The 15,566-nt window shown below is 39.9% G+C and overlaps 1 protein-coding gene across 2 annotated transcripts in view; it reads left to right on the top strand.

Annotated features, from left to right (window-relative positions):
* COL5A2 (collagen type V alpha 2 chain) overlaps window positions 1–14,276 on the top strand; it is a 137,001-nt gene extending 122,725 nt beyond the window's left edge. For both annotated transcript variants that reach the window (XM_044241137.1, XM_044241138.1), the window contains exons 46-54: window positions 585–692; window positions 1,217–1,270; window positions 3,825–3,932; window positions 4,322–4,375; window positions 6,258–6,365; window positions 8,419–8,710; window positions 9,436–9,623; window positions 11,653–11,892; window positions 12,587–14,276. In XM_044241137.1, coding sequence (XP_044097072.1) covers window positions 585–692; window positions 1,217–1,270; window positions 3,825–3,932; window positions 4,322–4,375; window positions 6,258–6,365; window positions 8,419–8,710; window positions 9,436–9,623; window positions 11,653–11,892; window positions 12,587–12,733 — 1,299 coding nt within the window. In that variant the 3' untranslated portion in view covers window positions 12,734–14,276. The remainder of the gene's footprint in view (window positions 1–584; window positions 693–1,216; window positions 1,271–3,824; window positions 3,933–4,321; window positions 4,376–6,257; window positions 6,366–8,418; window positions 8,711–9,435; window positions 9,624–11,652; window positions 11,893–12,586) is intronic.
* Window positions 14,277–15,566: the final 1,290 nt, after the last annotated feature.

Raw genomic sequence — 15,566 nt, 5'->3', positions numbered from 1 at the left:
CTTTATTCTCAAGTGAACCTTGCATTGTGGAAAAGTCCTCAGTGTGGTGCCCCGAGCTGTTCACTCCTTGAGGCACTGCAAGACAATAAGACAGCAGAGAGATATGATGCTTTTTCTTTCATAAAATGGGAGAGAAGTGATTGTTAAAGAGTAGGGAAGGATACTTCAGACCAGGTCCCTGAGAGAACACACATGGAGCTGAAAATCTAGAAAGTGGTTTCCTTAAAATTTTCCCAGTTTTCACACCCTGGAAAATGTGTATCCCAAGTGAATAGATATGCTTGAAGACGGCTGTGAGAAACATGCTAAATTCTGGAGATGACACTGTCCTACTCCAGTCATCTTGACTGTGGAACTCATAGGGTACCAGGGGAGGGGGCACATCTGAAATTGGGGGAAATATTCTTATTCTTTTTGGTTTGACTTATTAATAAGTAAATATAAGTAAAATACAAGTTGAATAATAAAAATCAGGTTTTAGAAAAGTGCATATTCTCTTACCACGAACAGCATGAGCCTATAGAATGCCATTGGTTTAGGATAAATCCAAAAAGAATAATACATACCATGGTTATTCTCATCAGGGTGATCGTGGAGACCCTGGACCTGCAGGTCTGCCAGGCTCCCAGGGTGCCCCTGGAACGCCTGGCCCAGTGGGTGCCCCAGGAGATGCAGGACAAAGAGGAGATCCGGTAAGGAGAGTCAGTTTCGTCCTGACAGTTGCAGACATCACTGTGCTGTGCAAGCCCGCGGTCACGCATGCACGCTTGATAAAGAAGTCCGAACAAGGAATGATCAACAGTCAGTTATGACTCAGGCTGTTTTAATGTTCATGGAAAACATTTGATTTCTAGTAGATGTTCAGAAATCCTGATGCTTTGAATGTCATCATCTGAAGATGTTGTGATTTATAGGAAATGTAGTAAGTGCACATCATGTTAAATTTAAGCTAGTCATGTCTTAGCATCATCTGCTCAGGGGGCCTTCGTTCAGCGAAGTCAGTTAATAAAACTGACGAACGTAGTGTCACGGGAGTCCTAGTGAGCGTGTCTTACTCCGAAGGACATTAGCTTGGTTTTAACCCTTTAGCCGTAAGAGTATACACATGGATACACATAAACACATATAAGTATCTGACTTACTTATTTTTGATTTCTGTGTTTATATAGAATATGCATATTTTGTATATGCCAATTTTTGTGAAAATTTCTTCTAGGGTTCTCGGGGTCCTATAGGACCACCTGGTCGAACTGGAAAACGTGGCTTACTCGTAAGTTCTCTGTTTTTCATTAAAAGTAAAAATCTTCTCACATAGAGAAGATATATACTCACATATATACTCCCAAAGAAGCACAACTTAAGACTCATAAATGAAAATTAGCAAGCTCCTCAAACTGTGGACAAAAATATTAATACCCAGAAGTTTGTATTTGTTTTTATAATTTTAAGATATGTCCTCTGAATCTCACTGTGAGTTCTTTCAATAATCAATGAAGACCTTTGGAGTCACAGGTTTCTCTCAAAATAATAGGAATAATAGTGCCCTTGTTTGAGATTTTCTAAAAATTACATAGGAAAATGGGTTTGAAATCTCTTTGTAAACTTGAAAAGAGCTACTCAAGAATTTTTTGTTTCCAGCCAGACTACCCTGCTTATATTCTGATCGTTTTGCGATTTGCGAATGCTTCCAGGTTTATGATGATTATATGGATGTTTTACCGTGCATGAGTCATCTCTGATGGGCAGCCTAATAGGCCATGTTCCTTTCACACTCATTATATAAATTAATATCTCTATTGATGAAGAAAAATCATAGCTTTAAATTCATGGCCTATTATTAAATCATAATTCTCAGCTTTGATTTGAGCCTGACTGGAGAAGATTTCGTAGTTATATGGCATGTCAAGTGAGCTATTTTCTAACTAGTTACAAAAATGATGTGGTCTATTTTTCAGGATTAAATGAATTTTAGTTAATAATTTAAATGGGTGCATTTTGGTTTAGTTATCTTGAGTTATGAAATTTTAGGACACCCCAAAACAAAAGAACCTCTCTAGCATGAAAACATTCAGGCTGATTTTAGTATTTAAATATGTATTATATAAAATATATAAAAGTAATGAAGGTCTACTCTTATTTTTATTATAAAAAGATTTACATACTGTTTGACAATTAGGCTGTCCAAAAAAAAAAGAGAAAGAACGGAACAAAAACTAATTAAAAAAAATTATTAACCTGAGAACCAGTCTATTTGATGATATTTTCCATTCTCCAAAGTCAGATTGATAGAGTTTGAATTATCTTTTAGGAAAATTAAATACAACTGAAGCTGTCCCTATAGTAGGTGACCCTATGCCTCTTGTCTGTTATTAGGAACCACTGGATTCTTGGAATTGCTCTCATTTCCAAGACTTTAAAAAAAAAAAAAAGCAGCTCTGATCAGAGTTAGACTGATCAGATTAATCTGATAATTTCTACCTCTTCTCTAGGCTTAGCATCTATCCCACAAGAAGATGCGTATTTATTGCTTTTTTTCATTAATTTCTCAGGATTGGGATTGATGGATTTGGGTGCAGATATTGCAGACAGAAGGATCTTTATGTTTTCTTTAGAGGAGAGTGGCTTAATGATGATATTCCTCTTCCATTTGCCTGAACAAGACTTTGCCCATTTCTTATTGAGATGTAATTGGCATATAACATTATTACAGTGCACAGTACAATTATTTGATGTATGTATATATCATGAAATGATTATCACAATACCACAATAAGTTTAATTAGCACCCATCCTCTCCCATACTTGCAATTTTATTTTCTTGTGGTGAGAACTTTTAATATCTACTCTCTTAACAATTTTCAAATATGCCAACTTCCTTAATATACTCCCAGCTGTCCCATCCAGTTAGCTTAGCTACAGGTGCAAATTTAATTAACATTCCTTTTCTAGAAGTAACGTAAGTAAATAAGAGCTCATGTTTTAGTTTAAAAGAATCTATGTACGGAGCAATGTTTTTACATAACTATATCAGCATAATATGTGGAATACAGTTTTTGGAAAATGTTTCAGGTAGGTTAGATCAAACTTAAAAAGACATCATTTTAGTATGAATACAGGGTAAACATTTAAAAAAAACTGAATCTTTAGGAAAAGCATTATTGTATATCTTGTGTTTTTAGTGGCCACCGTCATTCCTTGAGGAAAATAGACAAACACTTCTAGGTCTAGTCTGTTTGGATAACTATGTTAGCTCCTACAGTCGTTCCCCCTTATCTGCCGTCCCACTGTGCGGGTTTCGGAAACCCGCGGCTGAGTGCAGTCAGGAAGCAAGAAGCAAATGATCCTCCTTCTGACGTATCATCGGGAGGTGGGTCCTAGCCTCTCGCCGCCCCACAGTGCCCACGTCACTCACCTCCCTCCGTCTCGTCACGTGGGCGTTTTATCCTCTGACGTCATCACAAGAAGAGACGGTACAGTAAGAGGTTTTGAGAGAGAGACCACACTCACATAACTTTTATCATAGTATATTGTTGTAAATGCCCTATTTTGTTATTCATTATTGTTAATCTCTTAACTTGTGCCTGATTTATAAATTTAACTTTATAAATTTTAAAAAAAATTAAAAAAATTCCCTGTGTGTATGCACAGGGAAAATCATAGTGTGTCGTGTTCGGGCATCCACTGTGGGTCACAGAACATGCCCCCATGGATAAGGGGGGACTGCTGTACAGTACTCAAAAGTGTAGTAAATGCAATTGTAAAAGTTAAAATTGCCGTAAACTGTAGTCTCACCAAGCAATACCTATGCCAAACCCTATTTCTAGGGACCCCAAGGACCTCGAGGTGACAAAGGTGATCATGGAGACCGAGGTGACCGAGGTCAAAAGGGTCACAGGGGCTTCACTGGTCTTCAAGGTCTTCCTGGACCTCCGGTAAGTCATTCCTTTAAGTAGTGTTTGCCTTCCGTGTGAAAATACACAAGTAGCTTCACACAAATATTCATTTGTCCGTAAAACATTTGGACTTTTTGTATCGCAGTTTCATTTGAAAATGTATCTTGAATATTTAGTTACCCGCTTACCCATTATAATCTGCCATATATCAGCTATAATTTTGTAGGAAGGAAATAAAGCAAAAGGATAAACGTGCCAGAACTCTCTAGTTTAGTATTGGTCAACTCATGTAGACACAGGAGAGGCTGATGACTTCAAGAAATTACTTTATGCTGCTAAAGTCTATGACAGCCAATTTTTAAAAGCTGAGAATGACAAAATGTAGGTGTAAATATTTTGGCAACATTTTTTACTTTTTTCCTACTTAGGGTCCAAATGGTGAACAAGGCAGTGCTGGCATTCCTGGACCATTTGGCCCACGAGTAAGTAACAAAACCTGCCAAGTTGCAGATATAAATGATAATGCTTTGGTGACATAATGTTAGGGCTCGAGTATCATATTTATGGCATTGAAGCTGAAGTCAGCCCCGGTTCCCTGAAGCTTGTAGCAAATATATGAGACAAACCATTCAGCAACAACCTTTAAGTGGAAATATTCCTAAATATCATCTACTGCTTCATGGGTCTACATTAAAATCTTTTACCTGCTATGTATACACTGATCTGTTGCTTCATTTTCTAGTTTGTGTTTATTGAAATTTCACTGAACTCTTTGAGAAGATACAGTAGGACTTACTATGAGATGGAAATAGATTTTGAAGCTGGATTTTTTTCCCCTTTAAGTAATTGAGATACTTTCTCAGAAGTCATTTGCATAAGGCCAATTCAGAAGCAAATCATAAAATGAAACCAGTATTTGAGGCTTTTGAAAATTCTACTTTGGTATCAATGTTGCCTCCAATAGGTCATTAATGTCCTACGACAATTGACACACGTAATTACTTAAGACAATCATTGGAAAAAATGTCTGCTCTGTCTAAATACAGGGTAACAAATCATACATAACATAGAGAGGAGTAGTATTAACATAACTGGGATGTGACGAGATCCTGGGGAATAAGCACACAAATTTAGCTTATATTAATCAGTCATACCTCTGCCATTTTCTTAGTACTAATTTATTAAATTTCTGATTAACTCTACAATACATGAGATTTGATGAAAAAGTTTTTGGCTCATGATGGTCTTTTACCACACATGGATGATGGAGAATCCATGTGTGATCCAACAGTGAACACTAAGGAGCCAGAACGCCATTGATTGGTTAGCAGGACAATGAATAAGGAACCATTGTGACATCTCCATGAGGAAAGGAGGCCTTTGATTAGATGATCATTGTAAAAAGTTTTCTTCCATATAAGGAATCATGTCATCTGCAAAGAGAGAGAGTTTGACTTCTTCCTTGCCCATTTGGTTACCTTTTATTTCTCTTTGTTGTCTGATTGCTGTTGCTAGGACTTCTAATACTATGTTGAACAAGAGTGGTGAGAGTGGGCATCCTTGTCTTGTTCCTGATCTCAACGGGAATGCTGCAAGCTTTTTCCCATTGAGGATGATATTTGCTGTGGAGGGAGGGGATGTGGAGAAAGGGGAACCCTCTTACACTGTTGGTGGGAATGCACGTTGGTGCAGCCTCTTTGGAAAACAGTGTGGAGATTCCTCAAGAAATTAAAAATAGAACTTCCCTATGACCCTGCAATTTCACTCCTGGGTATTTACCCCAAAGATATAGATGTTGTGAAAAGAAGGGCCATCTGTACCCCAATGTTTATAGCAGCAATGGCCACGGTCACCAAACTATGGAAAGAACCAAGATGCCCTTCAATGGACGAATGGATAAGAAAGATGTGGTCCATATACACTATGGAGTATGATGCCTCCATCAGAAAGGATGAATACCCAACTTTTGTAGCAACATGGACGGGACTGGAAGAGATTATGCTGAGTGAAATAAGTCAAGCAGAGAGAGTCAATTATTATATGGTTTCACTTATTTGTGGAGCATAACAAATAGCATAGAGGACATGGGGAGATAGGAGAAGGGAGTTGGGGGAAATTGGAAGGGGAGGTGAACCATGAGAGACTATGGACTCTGAAAAAACAATCTGAGGGGTTTGAAGGGTCAGGGGTGGGAGGTTGGGGTACCAGGTGGTGGGTATTATAGAGGGCACGGACTGCATGGAGCACTGGGTGTGGTGAAAAAATAATGAATATTGTTATGCTGAAAATAAATAAAAAATAAATTAAAAAAAAGAAAAAAAGTTTTCTTCCTAGAATCTAAAATATGGTCCTTGTTTCTGGTAGGGTCCTCCAGGTCCAGTTGGCCCCTCAGGTAAAGAAGGAAACCCTGGACCACTTGGGCCTATCGGACCTCCTGGTGTGCGGGGCAGTGTCGGAGAAGCAGGACCCGAGGTAATCATGGGGGTTTCATGCAGGTTACACTGTTGGTTCCCAAAGCATGGACTCTGTCCGAGGAATATCCGTGCAGCATGGTGGACAAGAGATCAAAAAGACTCTGGAACAAACCTAGATGTCACACAAGAGCTTGCCTATATAAGTAACCACTGCAAGTATTTTAATACAGATGATTCAGAGCACATTAAATTAGAGTCCAAGCTCCAGAAGCCCTGACTTCATGTAACACCAGTGAGGGAAAACAGCGGGTTATGACTGTGTTTATAATTAAAGTTATGAAAACGTCACTTTGCTTTAAATGGCAATATACTATACATGAGGTTGATGAGTGTAGTCATTCAGAAAAATGCTGGAAAGGGAAAACAATGATGTTATTTTTCTCTATTGGGAATGACATTCAGAGAGGATTTAAATTAAATTCCGAGTATTGACTTGGGAAACATCAGGAATTGGGGACGCACCCTCCCATTTCTGCCGTGCACACGGTGCGTGTGTGTCTGTGAGTCTGGGCCCCCTCTATGCTGTTTCTTCCCATGGGTCTTGTTTACCTTTCCTTCTTCATTGTCTCTTTTCTTACTGATGTGACCATTAAGCCAAATATTTATTATTTATTATGTGGGTGGAATAGCCTTGTTTTCCCCATGGTCAAGAGGAGTATTTCCTACACATTTCTCTGGGAACGGTTAACAGCTGCGGACTTGGAACACCTGGGACTCACATGCCTCTAGACCGCCTTTGTTCTGTGGTTTAGTGGTCCTTGATAGAAAGAAAAAAAAAAAAAAAACCCTCTCCCCGATCAGCATAAAGGGATGCAGAGAATCACAATATGACTTTAAAGGGAAAAAACCACCAGATTGACCAGACTGTTGAGGTTGAGGCCAGGTTGGCAGTGAAGGTCGAAGCACCGTGTGCAGGGCCACTTAACGTGGTGTGGCGGGCAGAGAGCTCCAGCCCTCCGATGGCCAGGACCTTGCTCCCCACGTGCAGCGTGCACTGCGGAGCTCTACAGACTCCCCCAGCTCCTTAAGCTGCTGGCTTTTCCCTGGGAAGGGACTGACCGAGGATCCAAGGCCCACCGAGTCCCTGCCTCTTTCTGTGCTTATCTCCCTGCTACTGCAATGGTCCTTGTATGGCCGGGCAGAGAGCGGTTTGTTTTGTTAATAGGAAGACTGAAGAGAACTTTTATCAGTTTTGTGTAGTACAGAGAAATTTGATCTACACACTAGTTAATGCACGTAAGAAGCCTTCCTGTACTTCCTTCCATATGTGGAAATAGGGGAAATTCTTTTCGGGGCTGTTTCTTTCTTTCTCTCTCTTTCTTTCTTTTATTTTTTAAATTGTTTTCGGGAATGTTTGTTGTGGGCACTTCCTTGACACGGATGTGAGGCCTTAAGAACCAGCACCCAGGACTCGCTGCGTCTCCTCTTCCAGCTTTGGCCCATAAATCCTTTTAAAATAGTTCAGTGTGCCTTGCCCAAACAGTTTGGAAATGCATGTCTACCTCCACACACTCTGAGCGGAAACATCGCGCACCTGCAAGGTGATGTCGGGCAAACATTCTGCGCTTTGGTCTCAGACGCCGGCTTGCAGACATGTTGCCTGATAGAAGTTATGCATCATTTCTCATGCTCGGGAAGTCACGGAAGCAGGCCAGAGCCACGTTGTTTAAAACAGTCATGAGGTCAGGGACACCTGGGTGGCTCAGTGGTTTAAGCGTCTCTCTTTGGCTCAGGTCCTGATCTCAGGGTCCTGGGATCAAGCCCCATGAAAGGCTCACCACTCAACGGGGAGTCTGCTTGTCCCTCTCCTGCTAGAGACCCTCTCCCCCACTCATACTCACCTGTGTGATTTCTCTCTCTCTCAAATAACTAAATAACTCTTAGGAAAGAAGTCATGAGGTCACAGATCCGTCAGTACCGTCAGACGTGGTATCACACTGTAACCCCCCGCATACGGAGTCCCATCAATGCCTTTGTGTCCAGTTGAAATTAAAAAATAAAAAAAAATAAAAAATATATATTAACTGCATTTCTAATTTTTTAAAAATTAGGGTCCTCCTGGTGAGCCCGGTCCACCTGGTCCCCCCGGGCCGCCTGGTCACCTTACAGCTGCTCTCGGAGATATCATGGGTCACTACGATGAGAGCATGCCGGACCCCCTTCCAGAGTTTACTGAGGATCAGGCAGCTCCAGACGACAAAAACAAAACAGACCCGGGAGTCCATGCCACCCTGAAGTCACTCAGTAGTCAGATTGAAACCATGCGCAGTCCCGATGGCTCTAAAAAGCATCCGGCCCGGACGTGTGAAGACTTAAAGCTTTGCCATTCTGCAAAGCAGAGCGGTGAGTGGACACTCTGCCCATTTGAGGAAAATCTGTTGTTCCGGACCGTGTTCTCGACTGCACCCTAAATATTTTCTGGACTTTCTACTTCAGGGACAGGCACAAGAAGTGAAAGTGGCAGACATGTCGCAGAATTTATGCCTTAGTGGTGAGGACAATGACGTGAAAAGTCACAGGAGGAGACGATCAGGGGGACAGAAGAGGACAGACTATGACTGACGCCATCTCATGCGGCTCCAGACACAACTCAAGGCTTTCATTCTAGTGTAGTTCAGCTCATTTACTGACTTCATTCATAGTTTTGACAATACCTATTTTATTAGATTCCAGTCACATTTTGCTTTAAAATACTGGCGTTCTAAATTTAATGAGAACACACCGTTTTTGGCAAAGACACTTAATAGTTGAGGATTTTCTCCTTCTGGTACAGTTTTCCCAGGTCTCAGATGGGGATACTGATGTTTCCTTCCCGCGCGTGTATTGAGCCTTCAGCACATGGTGTGGCTAAGTGCCCTTGCACAGCGCCTGGCAGTAGGGAGTGTGCAAACGCGGCACGGTGACTTTTCCTCAGCTGCAGGGTCCTTCCCGGGCTAGGTACTCTCTTTAAGAGAGACTGAGTTCAGCAGTGAGTTCCTCTCTTCAAACCCTCTGTTCATTCTTTTAGAGACTCATAATCACGTTTGAAATTCTCTTGACTTAGTGCGTATTTTTATTTTGGAAACTAGGCGAGTACTGGATTGATCCTAACCAGGGATCCGTTGAAGACGCCATCAGAGTTTACTGCAACATGGACACGGGGGAGACGTGCATCTCGGCGAACCCGCCCAGCGTGCCGCGCAAGACCTGGTGGGCCAGCAAGGCGTCCGACCACAAGCCCGTTTGGTATGGTCTGGACATGAACAGAGGATCTCAGGTAATTTAACCCGCCTTCTGAGAATTACATTCTTTGCCTTTCATTATTACTTGTATTTTATTATTGATTTAGGACTATGCTATTATTTGTGGCCAGGTTTATTATTATGTAAGCAAACTTCACTATGAATTATATGAACATAAATTTTGAATGATAATTTCTCCACTGATGGAATGTGGAAAAGTCATTGTTTTCACTATTATATTAGTTCCTTTAATGCACGTGACACTGACTGTGCGGTATACTGAAAAGGACCTCGCCACAGTTGAAAGGCGTGGATTGTACTTAGCATCAGGAGACCTTGGTGACCAACTCCTGGATCTCTTGCTGACTTTGTGGCCTCAGGGAGTCACTTCACCTTTTGAAACGTCGTTTTGCCTTTTTGGTGAAAGTGATGGGCCGCCTGGTGGCTCAGTGGGTAAAGCCTCTGACTCGGTTTCAGCTCAGGTCGTGATCTCAGGGTCCTGGATCGTCCTGGGTTGGGCCGTGTATTGGGCTCCACACTCAGCGGGGGATCTGCTTGAGGCGCTCTCTCTCCCTCTTCCTCTGCCCTTCCCCCCGCCATGCGTGCTCTCTCTCAAATAAATAAATATATCTTTGAAAAAAACGTAAAAAGTAAAGTGAAAGTGGTCATATCTACCTCACAGTCTCTGTGTGACTATAAGGAGCGTGACACACTCTCTAGTACCTGGTAAGATACAAATAAGTATTAGATGATTACATAATAGTACTTTTAATCATTAAATCACTCTGTAATCTCTGCAGTATTATTTAAACTCAGGGCATTTTTGTGATTACAGTTGATCCTTGAACATCACAGGGGTTAAGGAGAAACCTCAGTCAAAGGTCTGTGTGGTCAGAAATCCACAGACTTTGACTCCCCTGAAACTTAACTACGAACAGCCTATGGCTGACCATAAGCCTCAACCATCACATAGACCGGACCATTAACACATATTTTGCGTGATGTAGTACATACTATATTCTTACAAAAAAGTAAGCTAGAGAAAAGAAAATGCGTTAAGAAAATCATGAGGAGAAAATACATTTCAGCACTGTCTATACTGGGAAATTCTGGGTATAAGTGGGCACAGGCAGTTCAAACCCATGTTCTTCAAGGGTCGGCTGCCTATGAATTCTTTTAGTATTTTTAAGCCTCAGTCTCCTTTCCGTTTCTTTCATGGTCCTGTATTTAGGTTCTCAACCAGCCTTGCCATTTCCTCTTACACTACGAGTACTTCACTGCAGATCTCTTGATGACAGCCTAACTCTGCAGTTTCCCCCTCACCTCTGCTTCTGATCTTTCCTCAGAGCTCATGCTCACAGCGACATAAAGAGACAGTACGGATGTGTAGAGGGTATTCCGGAATCCACCAGGATTTAATGAGTAGGAAATTTTAAAATTTAAATATACCCAGTTGAAATGTAACTTTGTTAATATAATATGTAAAAGGCTTAAATAGGAGCATTGAGAATACAATTCAAAACAGAAGATAAGTAGAAAAGAGCCTGTAGGAAAATATTTCTGGTTATCTGTTTTTGTCAGCAAATGGACAGCTTGTAATTCGTATTTCCTGAAGTATGGAACAGTGGGTCTTAAAAGATTTTAAGCCAGTAACTGAGTCTTAATTCTTACAATAATTAGCAGTAAAAACAGAGTTATTTTTGATACACAGTTAAGTCAGTGTACAAGTATAACTTCTAAAAAGTAATATCCAGATATTTTTAAACAAATAGAGAAGCAGATTTCAAAAAATACTTAGATTTTCTCTGATGAGTTATAATTATGGTTGGTTTCATCACCTTTTGTTTGAGGTAGGAAGGACAGAGGTTCTTGTGAATATTCATAGATGTTTCAAAATATTTTTATATGTGGGTAAAGTATGTTGTTATATGAAAGAACAAAAGTAATATTCCTCCAAACTGATGTCTGAGATCATCACACACACACACACACACACACACACACACACAGGGCACCAGGAAACCCTTCAGTGTTTTGTATAACAAAGACTCTCTGTTTCTCCAGTTTGTTTATGGAGATCATCAGTCACCTAACGCAGCCATTACTCAAATGACCTTCCTGCGCCTTCTATCGAAAGAAGCCTCCCAGAATATCACGTACATCTGTAAAAACAGTGTGGGATACATGGATGATCAAGCCAAGAACCTCAAGAAAGCTGTGGTTCTCAAAGGGTCAAATGACTTGGAAATCAAAGCAGAGGGCAACGTTCGATTCAGATACATCGTCCTTCATGACACTTGCACTGTAAGTACTTCTGACCTATATTGATCTGGTTGAAGAAGAAATTTATTTTTGACAAAAATACTGTCATGGCAGAAGTGGGGGCAACCTTACCTCCACTTTGTTTATACTCGTTCTTTAAGGTAAACAGGAATGTGGGTTAGTCCACGAAGCACAGAAGTTTTAATGCAAAATAATGAACAAAGGACTGGGTCCTCGGGATTCAGCCCAGCTCTTCTGCAAACCCTATGTGGTTCTTCTGCAAGTCACTTTATTTAATCTCAGTTTCAGGCTTAAAATTCTTTGATTCTAAAATGTATAATCAATATGAGATGCCCCTTAAATTTTTCGCTCACTTTCGCTACAAGTGTCTCCTCACTTGTACATATAAATTCTAAAAGGGAAATATTTAATGACGAATTATAGTGTCATTTGTGAAAACCAAAAAAACTTTCATAATTTATGTTAGCGACCATTTGGGAAGCTGTCGAGAACAAAAGGTATTTCCTCAATTTAAATCACGAAGGAAATGGCCGCCAGCCCCGTCAGGACCTATCACGATGTTATCACGATGTTAGCAGTGCTCCTAACTCCCAAGTAGTGCTGGTGCTCTAAGACTCATTGCTTTCACATTATAAAACCTGGCTTGGAAGTTTATGTCTAACATCTTTGGAATAACCTGTCTATACCACTAACCTGTTGCACCTTTCAATTCCAGAAACGCAATGGCAACGTGGGCAAGACGGTCTTTGAATACAGAACACAGAACGTGGCGCGCTTACCCATCATAGATCTTGCCCCTGTGGATGTTGGCGGCACAGACCAAGAATTTGGCATCGAAATTGGTCCAGTCTGTTTTGTGTAAAGCGAGCCAAGATGCATCGACAAGGAGCACCACCCCCGCCCTCCGAGACCGCCCACTCACAGGAATTTTGACTGTTGGAAGCTGATCCTGAAACTCTTGAAGTAATGGCTGGTCCCGCATCAGCACTGTACACACGGTCTTAAGTGCCTGGCCCCCTTATCCTTCGGAATATTTATTTTACTTACATTCCTCAAGTTTTAATTGATTTAAAATATTTTTAATACAGCAGTTTAGGTTTAAGACGAGCAATGACAATGACCACCTTTTAAAAAAGTAAACTGATTGAATAGAGGAATCTCCATTTTCTTCAATTTATTTCAATGTAATGACAAAGTTGCTTAGTATTTATGAGAAAATTTTTCTTCCTGGCAGGTAGCTTAAAGAGTGGGGTATGTAAAACCACAAAACATGCTTATTTCACTTGGCTGTAGTTTGAAAAATAGTAGTAGAGCCCTTCTGTGACCTCTTATTCCCAGATTATCAATTAAAAATGAAATCAACATGTTCATCCTTGTGATTGAAACCCACATGCATGTCTTGATATTGTTCAATTACCATAAAGACTCTTTGAAGAGAACTTTGAAAAAAAATTCCGTTTCTCACTATCTTAAATGAAATTTTTTAATAATATATATTGAGTGGAGAAACAAAGTGATCTTAAATTTTTATAAAGTGTGGTAAGTTCAGACTTTTTTGTCACTCAAATTTAAAGATATCTTTCCCTCTTGACTCAATCTGTCGCGTAGATATTAGTTACATGAGTACACCATTGAACACACTTGCACTTTCTTGTTGAAGAAGACATTGAATGCAAAGTAACTTACACGTACAACTTTGTAAACATATGTCCAGGACCCAAAGTCAAGAGTGTTCCACATGTACAGTCTCGTCATCCTGAAGCCTATAATGAAGAAAAAGATTTAGAAACTCAAGTTGTGGAGCTGACTTTAATCAAGAGTGATGATTGGAATTAGAACATTCGGCCTTTGAACTCTCGTAGGAAAAGTGACCCAACATTTCTTAGCATGAGCTACCTCATCTCTAGAAGCTGGGATGGACTCACTGTTCTTGTTTATATTTTAGATACTAAAAGGTGCTATGCTTCGGTAATTATTCCAAGACTGGAGATAGGCAGGGCTAAAATGTATTACTATTTTCTTCTAATGATGGTGCTAAAATTCCTTCTATAAATTTCTTTAAAAATAAAGATGGTTTCATCAATACCATTTGTGAAAAAATAATTGTTAGACTTCCCATTTCTGAAAAAGGAGCATTGTTTCAGTGCCTTTCCATTGTTCATCTGTCATACTGTATCCGGAATGTTTTGTGATATTTGCATGTTTCTTAGACCAGAACATGTATGTCCCCTGTGTCTCAATTTTTTTTTCTTTTTCTTTCCCCTTAATTGCATTTGTTGGCTCCGTTTTTATTTTTCCCTTAAAAATAAACATCTGGGACCATCCCAAAGGCCAAGCCATGCACGCAACTTTAGTCATGTATCTCTGCAAAGCATAAAATTAAATGCACGCTTTTGTCATGTCAATGGTTTTCGTTTTGTGACATTCCTTTGAACATATGAGATCCATTTTACTTCCAATGGTGAAAAGTAAAGTGTTGTAGTATTCTTTTTTGCCATTTGTTTGAAGGACAAAATGAGTACCTTCCATTGTGTATATATATATAATGGCTCAGAAACAAAAATCAATTTTCAACATCACCCACAAAGGCAGCACAATACTAATTATCGTTGTCTATGCCCTTAAAAATCTCAGGGTAGTATTACTGATAACAAGAGAAAAGCAACTAATTTTTCATGGCTGAACAAACTGTGATAATAAAATACATGTTTCAAAGTGTATCACACATGAATTTAGCCTAAATGATTTCAGAGTTTTATTTTCAATATTTATTTCACAACATTGTTTTTTCCCAAATTGGTTATTATTTGAGCTCTACATCTTCCAATTGTATATTTATAAACCTAAGGACATTTGTGAATTTTGTTTGCATTAAACTTCCTTCAAGTCCAACCTATAGAGACCATACAAGTTCAGATAAATGAACCAGAAATATGTGGTGATTCTGTTAAGTCAAAAACACTAATAACCTGTAGCTATAGAAACACCAGGCTTTATTTGGAACTCAGGAATGAGAAGCTGACCCAGACGATTCCAAAGGCTCTCCAATTGCTCGTGGGAGATCTACAGGTCCCATTAGGTTCATGGAGTTCTTTGCCCTGCTGGCTAACTGACATCTCAAACCCTACATGAGCCGAAGTGAAGTCATGTACATCAGGGGAGGATGGAGACAGTCGTTGATTATTAATTTATTAAAATACAAATGAAAACCCCCAAATTAACAAGAAAAAAAGCTACGGAAGCATAAGGAATGCTGAAAAAGAATCCCAAACTCAGAACATAAAATTTAGCAAATTATGGCCAAGTTGAATGTCATTTATTGCAAATTGGAAAGAGTCCTAGAGACCACAGACAACAGCCCTTCTCAACAGAATCGTGCTGTAGGGCTGGGAGCAAGGGCAAAACTTTCTGGAGGGAAGAAGTACGCAGAGTCCCCATCCTCCTGTGAACAAAGAGCATCTCAAGATAACTGTTTTGTTTTTTGTTTGTTTGTTTTTTTTTTAGAAATTATGAAGATTTCAGGAGAGACTAAGAATAATCTTTTTCTTTTCTGTTTTTTTAATTTTGTTTCAATTCAATTAATTAATTAACGTGTAGTGTATCGTTAATCTCCTAAAAGCTCATTGGGGGCCAAGTTCCAACCAGCGTTAACCACGGCCGTGACCCCGTGTGACCCTGAGAGGCACGTGCGTCCG

Source organism: Neovison vison, chromosome 3 (genome assembly GCF_020171115.1).
Source record: "Neovison vison isolate M4711 chromosome 3, ASM_NN_V1, whole genome shotgun sequence".
NCBI lineage: Eukaryota > Metazoa > Chordata > Mammalia > Carnivora > Mustelidae > Neogale > Neogale vison.
This window is presented reverse-complemented; position numbering and strand designations above follow the sequence as displayed.